The sequence below is a fragment of the Poeciliopsis prolifica genome, unplaced genomic scaffold (genome assembly GCF_027474105.1).
Source record: "Poeciliopsis prolifica strain line A6 unplaced genomic scaffold, Auburn_PproV2 SCAFFOLD054, whole genome shotgun sequence".
Lineage (NCBI taxonomy): Eukaryota > Metazoa > Chordata > Actinopteri > Cyprinodontiformes > Poeciliidae > Poeciliopsis > Poeciliopsis prolifica.
Window position 1 is genome coordinate 1,521,758 of NW_026562429.1, and position 20,081 is coordinate 1,541,838.

Sequence of the window (20,081 nt, forward strand, 5' to 3'; positions counted from 1 at the left end):
AACCTCTGACTGAGCGCGGCTGCTCTGTAAACACACGCCAGGCTGCAGAGGTGTGTGTTTGCTGCAGTAATAGACCCCCACCAAAAGCTGCTCACAGTGTAAACAAGCACTGAAAATCTCCAAGATCAAGAGTTTAATATCCTATCTGTGTTTGTCGTTCTTTTAGGAGAAAAAACACAGATTTACACGGAGTCTACGCAGTTTGTAACAGCAGCAACAATCCTCTGCCTGGTGTACACAGGATGTTCATGCTCCGGAGTTGTTATGCAGCCTGTGTGGCTGGAAAATGGGAACTTATTTGCTCAATTAGAGGCTCCTGAGCCACGTCTTGCTTTGATGAGCTCTGAGTGTTAATAAAAATCTACATTAACTGAGTCTTTTCAGAGAAACATGCAGTTGATGATGGTGGTTTCTGTGTTTTAATCTTGTTGCTGTCTGCAGACGGCCTCTGAGGAGGAATAAACGCTTTCATCAATTAGACTGAAGACAGCCTTACAGACAAGACTGAGGGGGAAACGCTTTCAGCTGCTGGAGATGTGAGTCTCTTTAGGCTAAATGCCGTCGCATCTGCAGAACACGTCAAACTGAAACAGTGAGAAACGAGGATGGTGCACAGCGACGCAGATTTACTGATTATTTTACTTTTTGTCGCATATAGAAATTCTAAATGTGTTTAATTCAGATTCTAAGTATCTTAAGTATTTTTTGTCTAGTTTTGAGTGTAAATCAAGCAAACAATAATTCCTTAATATTGATCAAATTTACCAAATACAGTGTAGATTATTTCACTTAAAATGTGGGAGAAATATCATTATAAATGAAATAATCTGCCATCAGAACAAAACAGAAAAAATCAAAAAGTATTTTTGTTCTAGTTTCTAGTAATAATATCATAGTAAATTTGACATAAGCTGGTTTTAGGTCAATAATTCCCTAATACTGGTAAATAAAAATTGTTCCACTTGCAGATTACTGAGCTGAAAACATGGGATAAATATTTTAAAAAATGTCTTCTAATGAGTTAAATAATTTGCCAACAGAACTAGTATTTTTTTTAATCAAATTTGGGGTTTTGCAGAATAGTTGTAAAATCTGTCTTCTTTTCCTCTCTTTGGGTTTTCATAGTTCAGTGATGTCGCCACTCCAATGGCGGCCATCTTGTTTCACAGTCGTGTTTTACTTGAACTTTGATTATATTTTGCATATACTTTTATTTCACATCCTGGGAACTGTAGAAACTTTTCTCTCATTGAAATTACTTTTTTTTAATAGTGTATTTATTCTCCTGTTATTGTAACTGTATTCTCCTCATTAAACAGAAATTCTTCATGCTGTTGCACAACACCGAGAGAGGAAGCCTGAAATAAGAGCCTCTGAAACTCTTTTCAGATTTTTGCGTAATTTTTCTCACTCCTTTGTGTTTCCCAGTAAAATCCAGCAGTTTGTGTTTGTAATTTGAGCTGCTGACCTTTCTGAGCACGATGACGCCCTCCTGCGTGCTCCTGTTGGCGTAGACGTCGAACACGCCCGGCCCGTCGCTCCCGATGATCCGGTAGTCCATCTCGGCGTTCTGGCCGATGTCGGCGTCCATGGCGTGGATAACTCCCACCGTGGAGCCCAACTCGTTGGACTCGGGCACCCTGAACTCGTACAGGGCTGCAAGGAGATCAGATTGTTACAAGAGACCTGATATTTGAAGATCCTTTATTGATCCAAAAGGGAAATTAAATGTTTGTGGTTCCTTGAACAATAAATCTATTGTGGATACAAAACATGTTTGTCACATTTTATGAACAAAATCCTTGTTCATAAAACAGAGCGAGGGCTGGTGCATTCCGGAGGTTTCATAAAGGGATCATTTTCCAGACACCAAAAAACATTAACTTACTGACTTCACCTAGTTTTGTCTTATTGATGAAAAATGATTCTGCTTATATGATATAAGCAGAATATCTTATAATCTGCCAGTGAAACTAGTATTTTTTTTTTTAACAATCTTGCTGAAAAGTTATTTGTAAGTTAGTTTTGCCTTATTTCCACTAGAAATTACAACAAAAATTCTTGGCATTATTTTGTGTTTTTCCAGAATTGGGTTGTTTTTAGAAGCATAATGAAGTACAAAAATATGTAAAATGTAACATTCAACATTTTTACCAAATATGAGGAGAAAAAAAATCCGAGGTGTGTGGTCATGACAACCGAGGTCAAATCTTTTCATCTTTTCAAATGTTGATCTTTTTTTTTTTATATAAAAACAGGTCAGAAAAAGGTAAAGCTCCTCCCAGAAGGCGCTGCCGAGAGAGAAACTGTCTTTTCTGACCTTGTTAATGTGAAAAGCAGCAGCGTAAGTGGGTGAGTCACAGAGTTCAGGTCGAAGCGAATCGGGAGCGTGTGAATAGATTTATCGCCGTTAGATGTAAAACATCTTTCGCTTCCAAACCGACTCGCTACAAACCCTGCTAGCATAAATCCAAGGCCAATTTGCTCAACATAAATTAATTGCCTCTTGTTTTTGGTTTTTCTTTTTTTTTATGCGCCAGATGATTTCCTGGTTCGGGGCGAGGCGACGGATTGATGGCTGCATCCAGCAGGCTTAAACGAATCGGCTGTGATGTACGCGCACGCAGCCCGCGGAGACAAACAGCACACACTCACTAATAAAACATGCTGACAGTGTTTTGGCAACGCCTGAGTCGGCAGGTCTATGTGACACTTAACTCCAAACACATTCACTGAAAGGGGGAAGCTCTGTGCGAAGGTTTCCCCGAGGCTAACAGGTATTTAGCATCAGGAGCAGAAGAAGAGGCATCACTCCGGCAGACAACAATGATATCGCTTCCTGACACTCTTCCTCCTTTGGGTGTCCCGTTACAATCTCTCTTCCTCTTTCTGCTCTGTCTCTCTATAGTTTATTTATTTTTTTGTTGTCTGCCTGTCTCTCCATCCTCCCTCGCGCTCCCTCGTTCTATTGCCGTGGAGATGACAGCGTCTGCCACCGGGCTCGCCGCGCGAGAACGTGGAAATTCAATACGATTCCAGGCTCAGCGTTACAGAGTCCCCAATCCCTGTTTTGTCAGTTTTTAAGCTATTTATAGAAAAGGTCATAAAGGATTTAGTGGACAGAGGTCAGACTGGAGCAACACACAGGGAGGGATGGATGGACTGTTTTATGGACGGAGTGATGCAACACTTAGACTTCTCCTCACTAACTCCTCCACTGTCCTCCATCATGCTGTCGGCCCCCGCTGAGACCGGCCAACGCTGACTGGAGGCTTCGCTGGGGCCCTGCAGCCATGTTGCCCTGCCACACCAAACAGAGCGAGGGCTGGGGGAGGCAGGAGGACGCTAATCTGCCCACCCGACGTGGGCAGATGCGCGGGAGGAAGAGACGGGAGTGAGAGGAGGAAGGCGAGTCGGCCGGCATGTGGTTTGATGGGAAGAACGCACGGGGCCGGTTGGCGCTCTAAAGTGAGAACAGCGGGTTTATGGAGTAAAAAGCTGCAGAGCAACGACTTAATAGTCGGAGAGAGACAAAGAGCGAGGAAGAGGAGTGGAGATAAAACCCAGGGAATGCTCTCTCTCCGTTTAATAGGGATTACAGGCCTGATCTGATGCACTTTGCGGGACCCTTCGCTCCGTCATATGGCTCTATATTTAATTATTCTGTGCCTTTAAGAGGTCCGCCGCAGTCACACACAACCCAGAGCTCCCTGCAATAATCCAAATTCATTTTGAAACTGACACCAGATGGGGGCTGCCAGCCTGGCACCGACTCCTGCTGTTGACTGGTCACTCTGCGTGTGTGTGTGTATGCGTGTGCGTGCGTGTGTGCATGCATGCGTGTGTGTGTGTATGCGTGTGTGTGTGCGTGTGTGTGTGCGTGCGTGTGTGTGCGTGTGTCCAGAAGGCCTGTACTCACTCTTGGAGAAGCGCGGCGGGTTGTCGTTCACGTCCGACAGGGTGATGCTGACCGTGGTGGTTCCTGAGAGCCCGCCCATCTGGCCCGCCATGTCTTTGGCCTGGATCACTACCTGGTAGTCCTGCTTCACCTCGCGGTCCATGCCGGGCAGCGCCGTCTTGATCAGACCTGCAGACGGAAAAACCAACACGACAGTGGGATTAAATCCAGATTAATCCCCCAAATTACAAAAACACGCTGGAAGCAAAAACTGTTTTACAAACTCAGATAAATTGGGAACCAAAATTGCAAACTTTTGGTTTTTGAAGACTTAATTTTCCGAAAATCTGTTTTCAGCATGTAATTTATGCCCAGGGTGGCCATCTTGTTTCACAGCTTTTATTTATTCAAAGTTTTAAGCGAAGACTATGATTTTTATTTTATTTTGGGAATAAAGTCACAATATTACCAGAGTACAGTTGTACAGCAATAAATATGAAATAATACAATAATAAAGTTTAAGACATGATATTAGAATGAAGTACTAATTTTATAAAAACCTCTACATGACAAAAAGTTAAAAAATAAATAAAAATGAGAAATCTTCAGCCTCTTGTAGTTAAACAAAACTTTCTGTAGCATGGCTCTAATACTTTGTAATACAACTCACAGAACCAGTTTGTTTTTTCAGAGTGTGTTTCCACATTCACACCGCCCCAAACGAACTGGACATGGAGATGGATTAAAGCGGACTAAACACGTGTTTATTTGCTGTTGTGGTCACTGAATGCTCTTGCACCTGACTTTTGGTTGGACTGGACCATAAAAATATCTCCCAATTAATTTCCCTATGAAAATCAGTAGAAATATACAAATTACCCCTGATTATGCATGATATAGGCCACTGGAGAACATGGAAGAAATACTGCCAGTAGGACACAATGTCAGAATTAAATATATCTCAATCAATGCTGCAAATTTCAATATTGTACAAGTTAGTATATTAAATTACTACAATTAGTTGTTTGTCCAAGAAAACCAATGGAATGGAACCAACTGCAAATTGCCCAGTTGGAATTGAAGTTCAGTCCAGTTTGATTCATACCAAAACATTTCAAAATAACCTCAATGCAACACGATCAGATTCCAAACAGTCCAGTTTGTTTCAGTCGTTTCCAATACAAGTCAATCAAAGTAAATGAAATATAATTTACTAAATGAAAAAAGAATAAAGCTAAATTCAGTCCAGTTTATTCAGTACAACCCAGATGTAATTTAGTAAGACTGCTAAAGATTCAGTTTATTAACAAAGATGATTATTCACACCTGGTTCAGCTTAATCAGACTTTTATTGATCATGAATCAGTTCAATTAAAAGAAACGCTGAATTGATCCCAGAGGGAAATTAAATGTTGTTGTAACTTATATTTTACACTTTTCTTTTTTCTATTTCAGTTCACAATAACGTTTCTCCCTCTCATTGACTAGAGTCTTGAAAACAAATAATTTAATCACTGCATGTTTTTTAAGCTAAAAAGCGCAATCTTTAATTTTCTCAGAGTTGAAGCGACATCTGAAAGCTTCCAGGATCGTTTGTCGCCTCCTCTGTGTTGATGTTTGCACCATTATAGCGCTGAGGAGTTGCTTGCTCCTTGAAACGCCTTCCGCTTGGCGTTGGGACAGAGCGAGGCGGTAATTGGCAGCATGCTGAAAAGGTGTGCTCAGACTCCCATCAGGCCCTAAATCCAGGCTGCTGCTAAACGCTTTCATTTGAAGCAAAGAAGCTGGTGGGAGTTCAAACTCAGAACGATGCAAACTTAATAAATTTCACCTTGAATAAAGCTAAACTTTCAGGGATTGAGGGTTGAGGAAAAGCAGAATAAGATTTAAAGCAACAAGGGAAGAGATGGATGTTTTGAATCAACTTTTCTTTAGTTTTTGATGGAGAACAATGTAAACCATGCATTTTATCAGGGGGCAGACACTGGTATGATACCAAAGCTAAACACAGCTAACCTACACAGATATCCTGAAAAATAACTTACAAGGGTCGACACAAATATGTTAAAATATGGATAACATGAACTGAAAATGACTAAAATCGGCCTGTGATGATGTAATTCAAAAAAACAAATGGTGACAGCTATCATCGACCAATTCCACTGGTTAAAAAACATCTAACATCGACCAACTCCAAAATCAGCTGATATTGTTAAAAATAACCACCATTGGCCAATATCAACATGTTCAGAAACGGCTAACATCGACTGATGGCAACTCTAAATTACGCTAAACAAATCAATTTCACCTCGAATAAAGCGAAACCGTCAGAGTTTCAGTTTCAGTTTGAGCAGAATATGAGAAGGAGGAGGATTTCTTTTGTTTTTGTCAGGCGACTTCACTTCCTGCTTCCACCTTTGTCGTTCCTTAATGACTACAAAACCCAGAGAAGAAGAGGAGGAGTGGGAAACAAATCCTGCTTATAACGCGATGTCCAGGCATGTCTTTGTGTAAGAGGGGATGTCAGCTTACATACCACATGTGGGATAAACCATATTACTGTTAATCCCCTCACTAATCTGCAAATGGCTTTTTTTCCCCGACTCTTTTGTTTAGACGCGAGCGGGATGCGTTCCAAAGCGCGCAGTAATGATTAAAAGTAGATCTTTAGGACGGCTGATTTGCAGCAAATCCCGTCTCCCCTCCCCGCTCCGCCCAGCGGCGGCGGCTTCAGAGGAGGTGAGGCGGGCGGGTTTCTGGGAAAACTAGGCTGGTTTCACTGCGTTCTCCTGTCAGGGTTTGTTCTTGTTCGGCTTCTCTTCTGAACATTTCTGTTTGCTCACCGTGGCGCCCTGCAGGCAGCACCCAGTCTGCAGGTGGAGCGGCTGGAGCTCAGCTGCTCTGACAGTTTTTACTAAATATTTAGGTGGATCCAATGAAAGAAACCTTGATTTACAAAAGTAATCAATAAAAGATTATCAAAATGGCTCATTGACTGCTGAAGCATCAGTTCAATCAGTTATTTGAGTGAACTTAAATATCAGAAGGACAGAAGAAATAAATAAACATAAAATGAAACTAAGGTAACAAATGAAGAAAAAAAGAGGTGAATGAGTGAAGCAATAGATTTAATAAATTTTGCCTACTTTTCATCCCTAATTAATGCATAATGAGCAGTTATTAATGATTTATAAAATGTTCATGGTCTCATTGTGAAGTTGTACCTGAAGTTTTATTGTAAATAATTCTTTAAAATGGCCAACTGACCTGTTTCTGGATCCACGGAGAAGTACGGCTGACCCTCCAAGATGCTGTACACCACCTTGGCGCTGTTCCCGTAGGTGGCGTCGTCTGCGTCTGTGGCCGTCACCTGGATCACCGAGGTGCCTGCGCCGAGAAAACAGCATCAGGACAATGATTCACATAGTGGCTGAAGAACGAGCCTCTGGATAATCAGTCGGGCCGATGAGACGTCCGGTCCTCCTTGGTATATGAATGATCGTTTCTGTCTCTTTACGTTACCAGAAGCAATCCTTATCACAACGCCGCGAATATCTGCACACATGATGGATCTCCACGGCTAATCGATTGGCCCTAATGTAAACATATCTCTGCCTGCAAACCCCAAGACACCCATCAACGTTTCCGTGGATCCAGAGTCTGAGAAACAAATACAAAGCCTAGAAAAATATTCAGCTTCTTCACATGTTGTTGCATTTCTGCTGTGAGTTTTAATGTCTTTTATTTGGATTTTACCGAATGCAATTTGTTATAGAGAAGGAGGTCGAATGTACATGCAGTCCACACTATTCATATTTGACAATTTGGGCCAATATTGGTATCTGATTATAATATTTTTATTTCGGCTGACATAGAAACATGGACTGATATCAATGCAAAAAATATATATCGGCCAATAGCGATATATTAAAAAACAAGTACAGATTTGGTAAAAAAATATTTAAATTGGGCTCTGCTGATAAGATAAAAAAATAGCCACCCAATATGTTACATAACACATAATATTGGTCAATACAATATGTAAAAAACGACAACTGGCTGATGTTAAAAACAATCTGGTGTTACCAAAAAGGTAAAAAAAAAATGACTAAAAATCAGCCAATATTGTTAAAAATTACTAGGGTTAGTTGATACAAAACCAGTTACCATTGGCTAATGTTGAAATATGTCTAACACCGATTCATAGCAATGTTAAAGAAATGGTGAAAATCAACAAAATCCAAAGTTAAAATGGCTAACATTAGCTAACACCGACATGTGTAAAAATGGCTAACATTAGCTGATACCAATATGTGTAAAAATGGCTAACATTAGCTAACACCGACATGTGTAAAAATGGCTAACATTAGCTGATACCAATATGTGTAAAAATGGCTAACATTAGCTAACACCGACATGTGTAAAAATGGCTAATGTCGACCACTACCATTGCTAAAAATGGCTAACATTAGCTAACACCGACATGTGTAAAAATGGCTAACATTAGCTGATACCAATATGTGTAAAAATGGCTAACATTAGCTGATACCAATATGTGTAAAAATGGCTAACATTAGCTAACACCGACATGTGTAAAAATGGCTAATGTCGACCACTACCATTGCTAAAAACGGCTGACATTAGCTGACACCGATATGTGTAAAAATGGCTACCAATGACAGAAACCAATGATAAAAACATAACCTACTCTAATGTTAATCCCGAAAAATCACGCATCCCTGGTTCTGGATGTTTAATGTGATAAACAGCAGAAAAGTTAAATCGGAGCGGGGAGTTTTTGTGCCTGGATGCAGGTGAACATTTGTGATCCACTTTCTCTTCCAGAAGGAACAAAGGGAGACCGTTAGCCAAGCGCTAGCTCCCAAACGGCGCCTCGCGGGCCAAGTGTTGCCTCATTACATGCAGAGGGAAATTAATTGAGTAGAAATATTTAATGGCAAACTGCTATAAATACAGAATTGTGCAACAGAAGAAGAGAGCGACATGATGGAAGTTTGCTTATTTGATGTGAGCCGAGGCGAAGGGAGACGTTGAAACCAGAACCGTCAGACTGAGGCAGCGATTCGGGGAGATTCTCCAGGAAGTTCAGCGAACCCTGATCGCTAATACCTCTGACAAAGGAATTAGACTCAAAGAGGCTTTTTTCTGTCACAGATCCACATCAGTCACCTTTAAATCTTTAAGTCAGGAACGATCACATCACAGGATTTTCTTCTTCTGCTGCCGCTTTTTTCTCTGCAGGGTTGCCAGGTCTGACAGTATCCAACCCTGTTACCGATATGTTTGAAAATGGCTAACATTTTTAAACATATCGGTTTAAATGTGTTTAAACCGATAAAACCCTTGCAGGTTGCCAGGTCTGACACTTAAACCCCCAAACAGATGGTAGCACCACATATTGTCATTTATATAAAATAAGTCCAAGACACTAAATTTATTAAAGGTTTTGTGCTTTTCTGTCTGTCATAATACTAAATTGAACTAAAAATTATTGCGATAAACAATAATATTGTTGTTTTGAGACCATTTTCAAGTGGTACTAATCAGAAAATAATGCAAGAACAGGTTCTTAAGCTCAATAAACTTTAAATCCCAAAATCCCACTGAAACTGGAAGAAATGTGCAAAATAAATAAAGCAATAAAATGACAAATAAAATGAATTATAAAGTCTCTGGAAACAAAACTGTTCTTTAAGCATCACACTGCAAAAATACAAAATCTTATCAAGTATTTTTGGCCTAGTTTTTAGCATAAAAATAAAACAAAACTAACTTATAAACAAGTTTTCAGCAGCATATAAGGATATTCTAAGTCAACAATCTGTTAATATTGATGAAAAAGTTCCACTGGCAGATCTTTGAAGTTATAAAATGGGAAAAATATCTTGCTATAAGTGAAATTATTTGTCATACTGCTTATACTTTTAATCTACATTAAGAAATTATTTACTTAAAACAATCTCCTATTTGTGGTTAAAAAGTTACATAAGAATTAGTTTTGACTTATTTCAAATGCAGTAAGAAATTTGCACCTGAATTTAACCAAAAATACTTGGTAAGATTCAGACTGAAGACTTTTGTCATCCAGTTTTTAGAAGAAAGAGAAAAACGATGAATCGTGTAAAGGGAAATCACGATTAATTGATTAATTGATTATTTGGACAGCTCTAAAAAAGGAGCCCAGGTTTGATCAACCTGTGTTCTATGTGGCAACGCCGTTTTTTGGCAGCAATAAAAGCCAAAGCGAGTGTCACTTTTAAAGGAGCGGTGTCTCTGCGCAGTGACTCGTGAACTCATGCTCTGCCATGCGCTGACATCACACCTCGCCTGTTGCCATGGGCACCCGTGCTGCCCTCAGATAAGTGGCGGCCCTCTCTCGCTGGGGGTTGCTGAACCGAGTGACAACTGTGTCACATGTCTGACCGCAGTCGCCCAGAGACACTTTTCTTATGTTTTTCATGCTGCTATCGATTGGGAGACTTTCTGTGTTGTTTATCTATATTCATGAGCCGCTTTTAGAGCCAGAATTAAACTTTCATTGGGAGGAGAGTGATGGTGCAAATGGTGCGGCCACTGCAGCCGCAAGGATTAAAATCCACACTTCTTCTCTGCAGTGACAGAGCTGACAGTGTTGCTAATTAAATTCAATTAAATTCTGCCTTAATAGACTACAATACTGTGTTTAAAAGATTATCTGCTGCAGCAGCTGTTTAGTCTGGTCTCCTCATCGCTCGTTTAATTAGACGTGCTCTCTTTGTTGAGTTGGCGTCATTATGATGATTGATAAAATCCCACTGATCCACAGTTTTATAACATCTGAATCATAATCCTGTTAATGCGGCTCAACCTTCACCTGAGTAAATGTTGATCAATTTAGGTTTTTACGAGTTGGTCGCAGCCAAAAGCTCCAGCAGAGACAAAAAGACTCGCTGGGTATCATGAAATATTAAGCAATAGGACTCATTAGGTTAAGGTTGGTGTCTTCATCAGAGGTTTAGGTTGTTGGTGCAGCGCCCCCACAGGCGAGGAGGGAAACAGGTTTTCAAACGGTTTGGATCATTTGCAGCTAAAAATGCAACAAATGTTGCAACTTTGTCGCCAAATCAAACCGAATCTACCGAACTAAAGCAGAGGTGTCAAACTTTCAGCTGTGTATTTAGGGCCACTGTAGGTAACAAACAAAGATGGAGCAAATTTCTGCCAAAAAAAAAGAAGAAAAGAAAACATTTTTAAACAAACAAGAAAATTAATAAGTTTGAAAAAAAAAAATAGAAATTTGTTAGATTAACCCCAAAAATTATCTAGGAAAAAAAATTAATTTCTGAAGTCAAACTCAAAAATTTTAAGACATTTTCTAGAACAAACTTTGACATTTCTGAATTTTGAAAGTTGAAAATTTGCTACTAAATAAAATAAACATTTGAGAATAAATCTTATAAATCTTATAGAAAAAAAACTGAAAAGTTTGACTGAAGTTTTGACTATTGGAAACTTTTGAAATCAAAAATTTCAGAAAATAGTCTAAGTTCTTCAGAGTTTATCTGGCAAACTTTTTAGCTTTTCAAACTCAAGAATGTCCTTGATTTTTCTAGAGCTGTGCTCCTCCCTCGGCCCCAATCCCCCGCCATACGAACCCGAGGACCCGGAGTTTCGAGAAACGTACCGACGTCGGACATCTCGGCCACCCGGGCGATGTACGGGTCCTTGGTGAAGCGCGGCTCGTTGTCGTTGATGTCGTGGATCTTGATGATGAACTCGGACTCGCCCTCCAGCGCCTCGTTGGTCAGCCGGTTGACGGCCTTGGCGTGCAGGATGTAGTAGGCCTTCTCCTCGCGGTCCAGCCTCTTGGTGGCGTGGATGTCGCCAGACTTCTCGTCGATCTTGAAGAGCGTCCCGGCGCCCTCGCCGGTGAGGACGTAACGCACGCTGCCGTCTCCTCTGTCGCCGTCCGAGTGGAGCTACGAAACAAAGCAAAAGCCTTCAAATCAGCAAAAATCTCACTTGGTTTTCTTGGAGATACAGTGGCTCAACATTTTATAAATTTTAATGTATTTTATATCAAAAATCAACACAAAGTAGCAAATTAAATGAAAAGGAAAACAAAACAACATCACCAATATAGAACTCAGTGCAAATGATTTCATTTAGAAGACACATAATTCATAAAGAGAGTAAATTATTCTCATTATAAATGGAGCTGTTGTACAGTGGCGCTCTTAAATGGTGGCCAAAGGGGGCCAAGGCCTCTTTGGAAAATTGCTGGATTTTTGTCAAGTTTCTATACATGTTATAACGGAAAAAAATACTGAAATAATCTCATAATCAATGAAATTGGGCTTAATTATTTAGATTCTGATCATGTATGTGTGGTTTTTGTTTAAGTTTTGTTTTAAATTGTGTTTTATTTTGGATAGTTAATATATCTTCTAGTTCTAAATGTGTTCTCTACAATATTAAAGTTTATTAGTCTTTGAGAAATCAAACTTACATTCATTATGCCGTTATTAAAATATTACTTGAAAACGGTGTTAAAGCAACATTATAATATTTTGCCCTGTAATAATTGTCATAATTTGAGCCTGTCACTTATAATGTATTCTAAGTGACATTATACATAATCTGTTTCATCAATATTAAAGTATTATTGTCTTAAAACAAACAGAAGTTACTTTAAGTTTGTTTTGTTTTTTTCCCAGTATACTAAGATAGAATCTAGATGAAAAATACTTTTGTGTTTTTGCAGTGCAGCAGTTTGTGTAATGCTCATTTTAATAATTTTTCACTTTGCCACTTTCTGCTGCTAATTGTTTCAAACTCAGCTTCACGAGAGCTTTCACATTTGCTTAATTTGCTTTTATGAACACCGAGCTGCAGCTTGTTGAGAAGGACAATAAAATTATCACCGGCTGCAAAAAGAAAAAAAAAAAATAACAGTGAGAGAACTGTCTGACTGCTTGACTGACAGGGAATCTCTGTCAGAAACACATCCCTGCGATGAACACTTTGTACCAGAAACTGCCAGCAGAAACAATTTTCAAAGCAGAGTCGCACTTTTCAACGCGGCGCACACAAACATCAGCGGTCCGACCAATCTGGGCGCTGGCAAATAAACGCTGACAGCTTTGATCGAGCGTGTTTGGTGTCATTTAACAGATTCGTATCATCTTTAGTAAACTGTCACCGCGTTATGATGACACACGCTTCATGGCTTCACCTCGCCTCTGTGAAAATCTGCCACGAGAGAAGCTGCGTTCGCTGCGACTGTTGCACTCATGTCGTCACGATCTCCGTCCTGGAAGTTTCCAGAACGCTGCCGCTGAAAAGGCGGCCTAGTCAAAGCCAAACTGGAACGTAAATGCACTCTGATGGTTGACAAATGTAACTAACTCATTATATTATAAAACAATAAGTATCACTGCAAAAACAGTTTCGAACACAAATATCTTAATAAACTTAAAAAAAAAACAACTTAAAAGTAGCTTTTCAGCAAATTATAGGAGCTTTTTTATGTCAATGATTCCTTTCCAATAAAATATCTCAGTACAAATATCTCAGTAAAGTTGAAATAAGACAAACATATATAGAGACAGGAGTTTGCTTTAAGTCAATATTCCTAAATATTGATTCAACATTATAGTTCTCATAACATGGGTAAAATATTTTGTTATAAGTGAAATAATCTGTATTTTTACCAATATCAAATAACTATTGATTTAAAACTGTTTATATTTTGCTGATATGTCACTTGTACGTTTGTTTTCTTCAATTTTAAGTGTAATAAGATGTTTAAACTAGAAATTTGACAAAAATAAAAATAATTTTTCAGGGGGCCCATGCCTCCCCTAACCCACCATTTAAGGACACCACTGCCTTTAAAGCCAGAAACAAAACATCTGCATTAATAATTAGATTAAATCACAAATTCTTGACTTTTTAAATGAGATTACTTTATTTTTCAGTTGTTTTGATTTTCATTTCCCATTTTTTGTGTCAGTTTATCCCAATAAAACACGAAAGTAGCGTGATAAAACGATGAACCGCTGCTTCTCCCTCTCCACATGAACACCAGCTTAGCATGCGCTGACATTTTAATTCCTCCACCAAATCCCCCTTAACATATTTATCTCAGAGAACTCATCAAAAGCTCGTCCAGCCCCCTTTTCCTCCTCCTTCACCCCGCTTCAATCATCATGAAAATGATAATTATAACTTCACAGAGGGTCAAAAATGTTTGCAGACACAGTAAACTAAAGAGACGGTTCGATTCCAGCGCCTCGTCCCGGTTTTCAGCGTGACTTTCTGCCGTTTTTGGCCCAAACTGAGGACAGATCGAGGGTGGATATTCTTGCGTCGCGTTTGGGTCACGTGGGAAACCAAGTCTCATCATATATTAAAAAGCTTTTCATCGCAGGTGCTGGGAGGCTTTACTAATTCATGGAGTTTTATCGGGGCTGGCACACGCGAGGCCGACAGCTTTCTGGATTAGAGTATTTAACACTGTTTTGTTCGGCTGCCTAACGTCCTCAGAGTTTCACCACGTTTGGATTTGGATCTTGACGGTTTCATTCGCTTTGAATCCTGGTCAAAGAGACTCTTCTCTCTGCAGAAACACACAATCGCATGGGTCGAGTTTCTGGTGGAAGAAGGAAAAACTGACTTATCGATAACTTTTCAGCAAGAAATAAATATTTTCCATTGACATGATTTATTGTTTTTCTGTTTTCTCTCTCTCTTTCTACCCAAACTGGTCTTCAGTTTGGTGTTTTCTTGTTTCCAGAAACTTCATGACTCATTTATTTGAAATGTCTTCCAGCTCCAGTTGTTAACGTTCATCAGTTTATTGATCTTGGAGGATTTGTTCTTGCTATATTACCATTATATTACTTGAAAATGGTCTCAAAACGACTATATTATGATTTGCTACGATAACTTCTGGAATAATTTAACATCGAAAATACAGTTTTCTGGAAAAAATCGCTTTATAACTAGACTAACAACTCGCCTGTCCAGAGATGACGGTGCTAAAGAAAACAATGACTTTTTATTTGTGTGTTTTTATTACGTCAAGCCCTCTGAACTGTCTTGTTGCTGAAATGTGATTAATTTAACTGATTAATCTGATTTATGTGACAAACCTAAACATGGGAGCTTGTTTTGGGTTTATAATTCCTTAATCTGGATGAAAAGAACCGGTTCCACTGGCAGATTATTTCACCTACAACATGTGAAAATGTTGCAAGTGAATTAAACTACAAATTTAAGATCAATATTAATAAATTAGTGACTTAAAAGGAGCTCATGTAAGTTAGTTTTATGTTATTTGAGTCAGAAAAAGAAAGTTGCACTAAAACTGGGCCAGAAATACTTGGTAGGATTTTCTTATTTTGCAGCGGGAGAATATTCTGCTTCCAAACACAGACTCGGTCGGCTGAAAACAATCCACTTCAACTTTATTATCTTCCTCCCTCTGTTATAGCTGCAATGTCCTTTTCTATGATTGTCTATCAAGCCGCCTATCTCTGCCTGCACGACTGTTCAGTTAATAACCATCGAGTCGTCTCCTTTGGGCTGAGATGTGAGATAGACAGTGTTGCACGCGCCGTGTCGGCTGTCATTTCTATGGAAACAGAGAGATCTTGAGGTTTTGAAGAGTTCCTCCTCATCCTCTGTGAAAGACATTTAATAGAAGACAGTTCAGGGATCGAACTCCAACGCCTGCTGCTGTGACCCCGTCCCTCCCAGCTGCCCACCTTGCCGGTGAGAAAAATGTACCGCTGGCCTTCTCCTCAAATTAAGAGGAAGAAGAAAAAAAAAAAACTTATGTGGAAATCAATGTGGCAGCCCAATGTGCATTCACAATGGCCTTTTGATCAATTTATATTGAAAATACAATTAAACTGTCACAGGGGGAGAAAAGAAAGCCACATGTGCTTTCAGTGTGGTCACCAAAAGGGCCCGGCACGTCAATACCCTGCTTTTTCTCCTTTGCCCCCCTATGGTCCCAAATTGTTGTAAAAAAAGGCAGAGAACATGACGCTATATCCATTAGCACTGGGGGTCTTCGTCTTTTCAAGACAGAGAGACGGTAAAAAGAAAGCACCATCTCATTAGGTCACCGTGTCGATAATAAAACTTTCATTTTAAAAGGAAGGAAAGAATGAGGAGAAGACTGCAGTTAGCAGCTTGCTAGCATAAGTTAGCTTAGAAAAATGAAATAAACACAAACAAAGAGCTTAGCTTTGTGTATATTAACTCAAGTAAAAAGGGGCTAGCAGCTAGTTAGCATATTTAAAGCTAGCATGAAGATAAAGTAAGAAAGTTGAATAAAACTACGTGCTGCTGAATAGCTTTGCAAATTCTTAGCATATCTAACATTACAGTAAAAAGTTTATTAAGTAGCGCAATTTTACAGTAATTGCTTAGAAATTAAGACAGGGAGAATTAAAGTTAGCTTTACGAACTTTATAAAGTTTATAACATATAATTCGGAAACAACTTTAAATGTTTAAAGTTGTCAAATTGCTAATTAGCTTAGCAAAGAAAGAAATAAAACACTGAATCTAGTGACTAGTTAGCTTAGCTTTGAATAAACTAATTAAGACCAGCAGCTAGTAAACATATTTTAAGGTACAGTAAGAAAGGTCAATAATGCTACCTGCAGCTGGTTAGCTTAGCATATTTTTAGCCTCCGTAACTGCAGTAAAAATTGCATTCAGTAGCATAGTTTTACAGAATGAGCTTAGAGGCTCAATTATTTCTTAATATTAAAGAGAAAGTCATAGTTCCACTGGCAGATTCCTTCACTTATAACAAGACAGTTTTCCTGTGTGATAAGTGAAATATTATGTCATTTGTATTAGTACTTTTTATTCAATATTCAAGAATTATTTACTTAAATAAATAATTTTCCTATATTTTGTTTAATAATTACTGTAAAGTTAGTTTTATCTCATTTCAAGTGTACTAAGATATTTAATAGATTCAATATTTTGTGTTTTTGCAGTGTAGAAATAGATAATATTAATACTGTTTCTTTTTGTACTTATCTAAAGATGCAATTACTTCTATTAGCAAAGTGGCCTTTTTGGGGAATATATTTGAATAATTTTATGGTTTTAACTCAAAAGTTGAGGTCAGAGGATTTGCTTGTATCAATTAAAATTTATGTCACAAATTGTGAACCGTCGTTCTTTTCATAGCATACTTGGAGCATTTGCAATTGCAATCAGGTGTTTACCTTCTGAGAAAATGAGACGTATTATTTCCCCTGGTTTGCATTTCTTTCACAGCAAAAACATTCGTATCTCTTCCCACAAGCTTCATCCTCCAGTCTGAAGAGGGCTGAAGAGTGAAGTGGTGCTTGTCAGACATCTGTGCGTGAGAACTTATCAGGGAGCCGTCTTTGTTTGTGAAATTAATCAGCTCTGAGTGCAGCAAATGTTAGCGCAGGCTCGATCTGGCCACCATTTGTGCTTCACTCGAGTTTGGCCAAAAGAGATGGCACTGGAAACGGCCTGCTTAGGGCAATTAGCCAGTTAGCCTTTAAGGCCGCGTGTCGAGAACTGGCTGCCTTTGTCGTAGCCAGATGGTAGCCTCAGATTGAGCACAAAAATAGCCCCCGTCGAATAACGACCGCTGACGTGGAAACAACTCCAGGTCGAAGGTGAAATGTCAGTTAGCACATTTCTATCTCCCCCAGGAGGTTTAGCATCTTTTGTTTTTGTGTCACGTCTGAATGTAGAAGCAGTCTGAGCGCGGTCCTGAACCAAAGCATATGCAAACAGCAGAAGGTCCTCCAGTCACACAAGGAGCTACAAGAGCTTTTGATGCAAATGAAGCGATCCCATCGCGATGCGCAGGCCACGTTAAGCACTTATGTGGTTTTAGGTTGAAGTTTCATAGCATCAAAGTCTGAACAAAAACAGCTGGTTAGTGTTTGGGGGAAGCTGCATTTATTAAAGGTGACCCATCACGCTTCCATGAACAAGTTAGATTAGAACGATGGTCTATACAAAACATTTTTTACACAAAATCATCATTAGTCAGAATGAGCTGCTTATTTAAATCAGAATGAGCTTCTGCTGGTGCAGGCCACGCCCTCCAACTCAATGTTTACACTCCCACATGAAAATGGCTGCAAACAGATGAGCAATTATGCAACTGTACTTCTTTAAAAAGCATTAATCGAGGCTCCTGCACAACCAACAAGAATACAGCAAGTGGTTTCTGGATGGTAAGTCAACAACAAAACATTTGTCTTTTCCAGCAGCCATTGTAAAATCAGCTGCCCAAATGAGCTGGAGTTAAGCTCGGGTTGCTAGGTAGCAGAGAAGTGTCCGTACATAAAGTACACAGGTAAAGAAACACCAGTTAGGACATCTGTCATATAATGTGAAACTTTTTCCCCCACATTGAAAACAAAATAAAACCAATAATAAGAACTGAAGTAAACCTGGATATTTACATAAACGTATCATTAACCTGTGTTCACATTTGTCAGGCAAAACATCCTGTAATGAATCAGCTCATTACAACTCGACTTAGTTATTAGTTACTAATTGTGTTTACACAGTAATTATTAGCAAAAACAGAGATCAAAGTTGTGAGATTAAACTTATTACTTCATTCTAATAGTTTGATCTTTTTTGACAAAAAAGTCAAAAAAGTTTTATGCAACTTAGTGAAATTTTATCCATTTGTTGTTTTTATTTCACTACATTTTACAGAAAATGCTGAACTTATTTCCTTTAGTTTTAATTGTTCAGACACACGTTAATGGAAAACCTTAAGCGACCCGTGAACAAACGATGATTGCCCGATGTGTTGCCCGATGTGTTGCCCGATGTGTTGCCCGATGTGTTGCTCGATGTGTTGCCCGATGTGTTGCCCGATGTGTTGCCCGATGTGCAGCCCGATCTGTTGCCGATGTGTTGCCCGATGTGTTGCCGATGTGTTGCCCGATGTGTTGCCCGATGTGTAGCCCGATGTGTTGCCCGATGTGTTGCCCGATGTGCAGCCCGATCTGTTGCCCGATGTGTAGCTCGATGTGTTGCCCGATGTGTTGCCCGATGTGCAGCCCGATCTGTTGCCCGATCTGTTGCCCGATGTGTAGCTCGATGTGTTGCCCGATGTGTTGCTCGATGTGTTGCTCGATCTGTTGCCCGATGTGTTGCCCGATGTGTTGCCCGATGTGTTGCCGATGTGTTGCCCGATGTGTAGCCCGATGTGTTGCCCGATGTGTTGCTCGATGTGTTGCCCGATGTGTTGCCCGATGTGTTGCCCGATCTGTTGCCCGATGTGTTGCCCGATGTGTTGCCCGATGTGTAGCCCGATGTGTTGCCCGATGTGTTGCTCGATGTGTTGCCCATGTGTTGCCCGATGTGCAGCCCGATCTGTTGCCCGATGTGTTGCTCGATGTGTTGCTCGATGTGTTGCCCGATGTGTTGCCCGATGTGTTGCCCGATCTGTTGCCCGATGTGTTGCCCGATGTGCAGCCCGATCTGTTGCCCGATGTGCAGCCCGATCTGTTGCCCGATGTGTTGCCCGATGTGCAGCCCGATCTGTTGCCCGATGTGTTGCCCGATGTGTTGCCGATGTGTAGCCCGATGTGTTGCTCGATGTGTTGCCCGATGTGCAGCCCGATCTGTTGCCCGATCTGTTGCGATGTGTTGCCGATGTGTTGCCCGATGTGTTGCCCGATGTGTTGCTCGATGTGTTGCCCGATGTGTTGCTCGATGTGTTGCCCGATGTGTAGCCCGATGTGTTGCTCGATGTGTTGCCCGATGTGCAGCCCGATGTGTTGCCCGATGTGTTGCCCGATGTGTTGCCGTTTCTCCCGCCACACCCAAACACATTACCGTGGAACCCGCCCCGCTCACAAACGTATCGGCTAATCAACAATCAGCGGCAGGTCGCCACCGCAGGCCGCCATGTTGCATCGTGTCGCAAACTCCTTGCCTCTCTGCAAGGTGAGCAGCTGATAATGAGGGACGCATGAACACAAAACAACAACAATAATCACAAACAAGCCCCTTCCCTCGGGTTTCCTGAGTCACGCAGGACGGGGAGGCGCGCCACGTCTGCGCTCATCAACCTCTCTTTGTCTTTCCTGTGAGTTCTAAGCAGTAGCTGCAGGCCACTGTTTGCATGTTGCACCGGTGTG

At 40.3% G+C, this 20,081-nt stretch overlaps 1 protein-coding gene across 1 annotated transcript in view; it reads right to left on the reverse strand.

Annotated features, from left to right (window-relative positions):
• LOC129378872 (cadherin-6-like) overlaps positions 1–20,081 on the reverse strand; it is a 77,159-nt gene that overhangs the window by 20,901 nt on the left and 36,177 nt on the right. Inside the window, exons 3-6 of the mRNA XM_055059368.1 lie at positions 11,583–11,877; positions 7,166–7,285; positions 3,920–4,087; positions 1,469–1,656 (exon numbers count right to left, since the gene is read on the reverse strand). Of these exons, the coding sequence (XP_054915343.1) occupies positions 1,469–1,656; positions 3,920–4,087; positions 7,166–7,285; positions 11,583–11,877 (771 nt within the window). The remainder of the gene's footprint in view (positions 1–1,468; positions 1,657–3,919; positions 4,088–7,165; positions 7,286–11,582; positions 11,878–20,081) is intronic.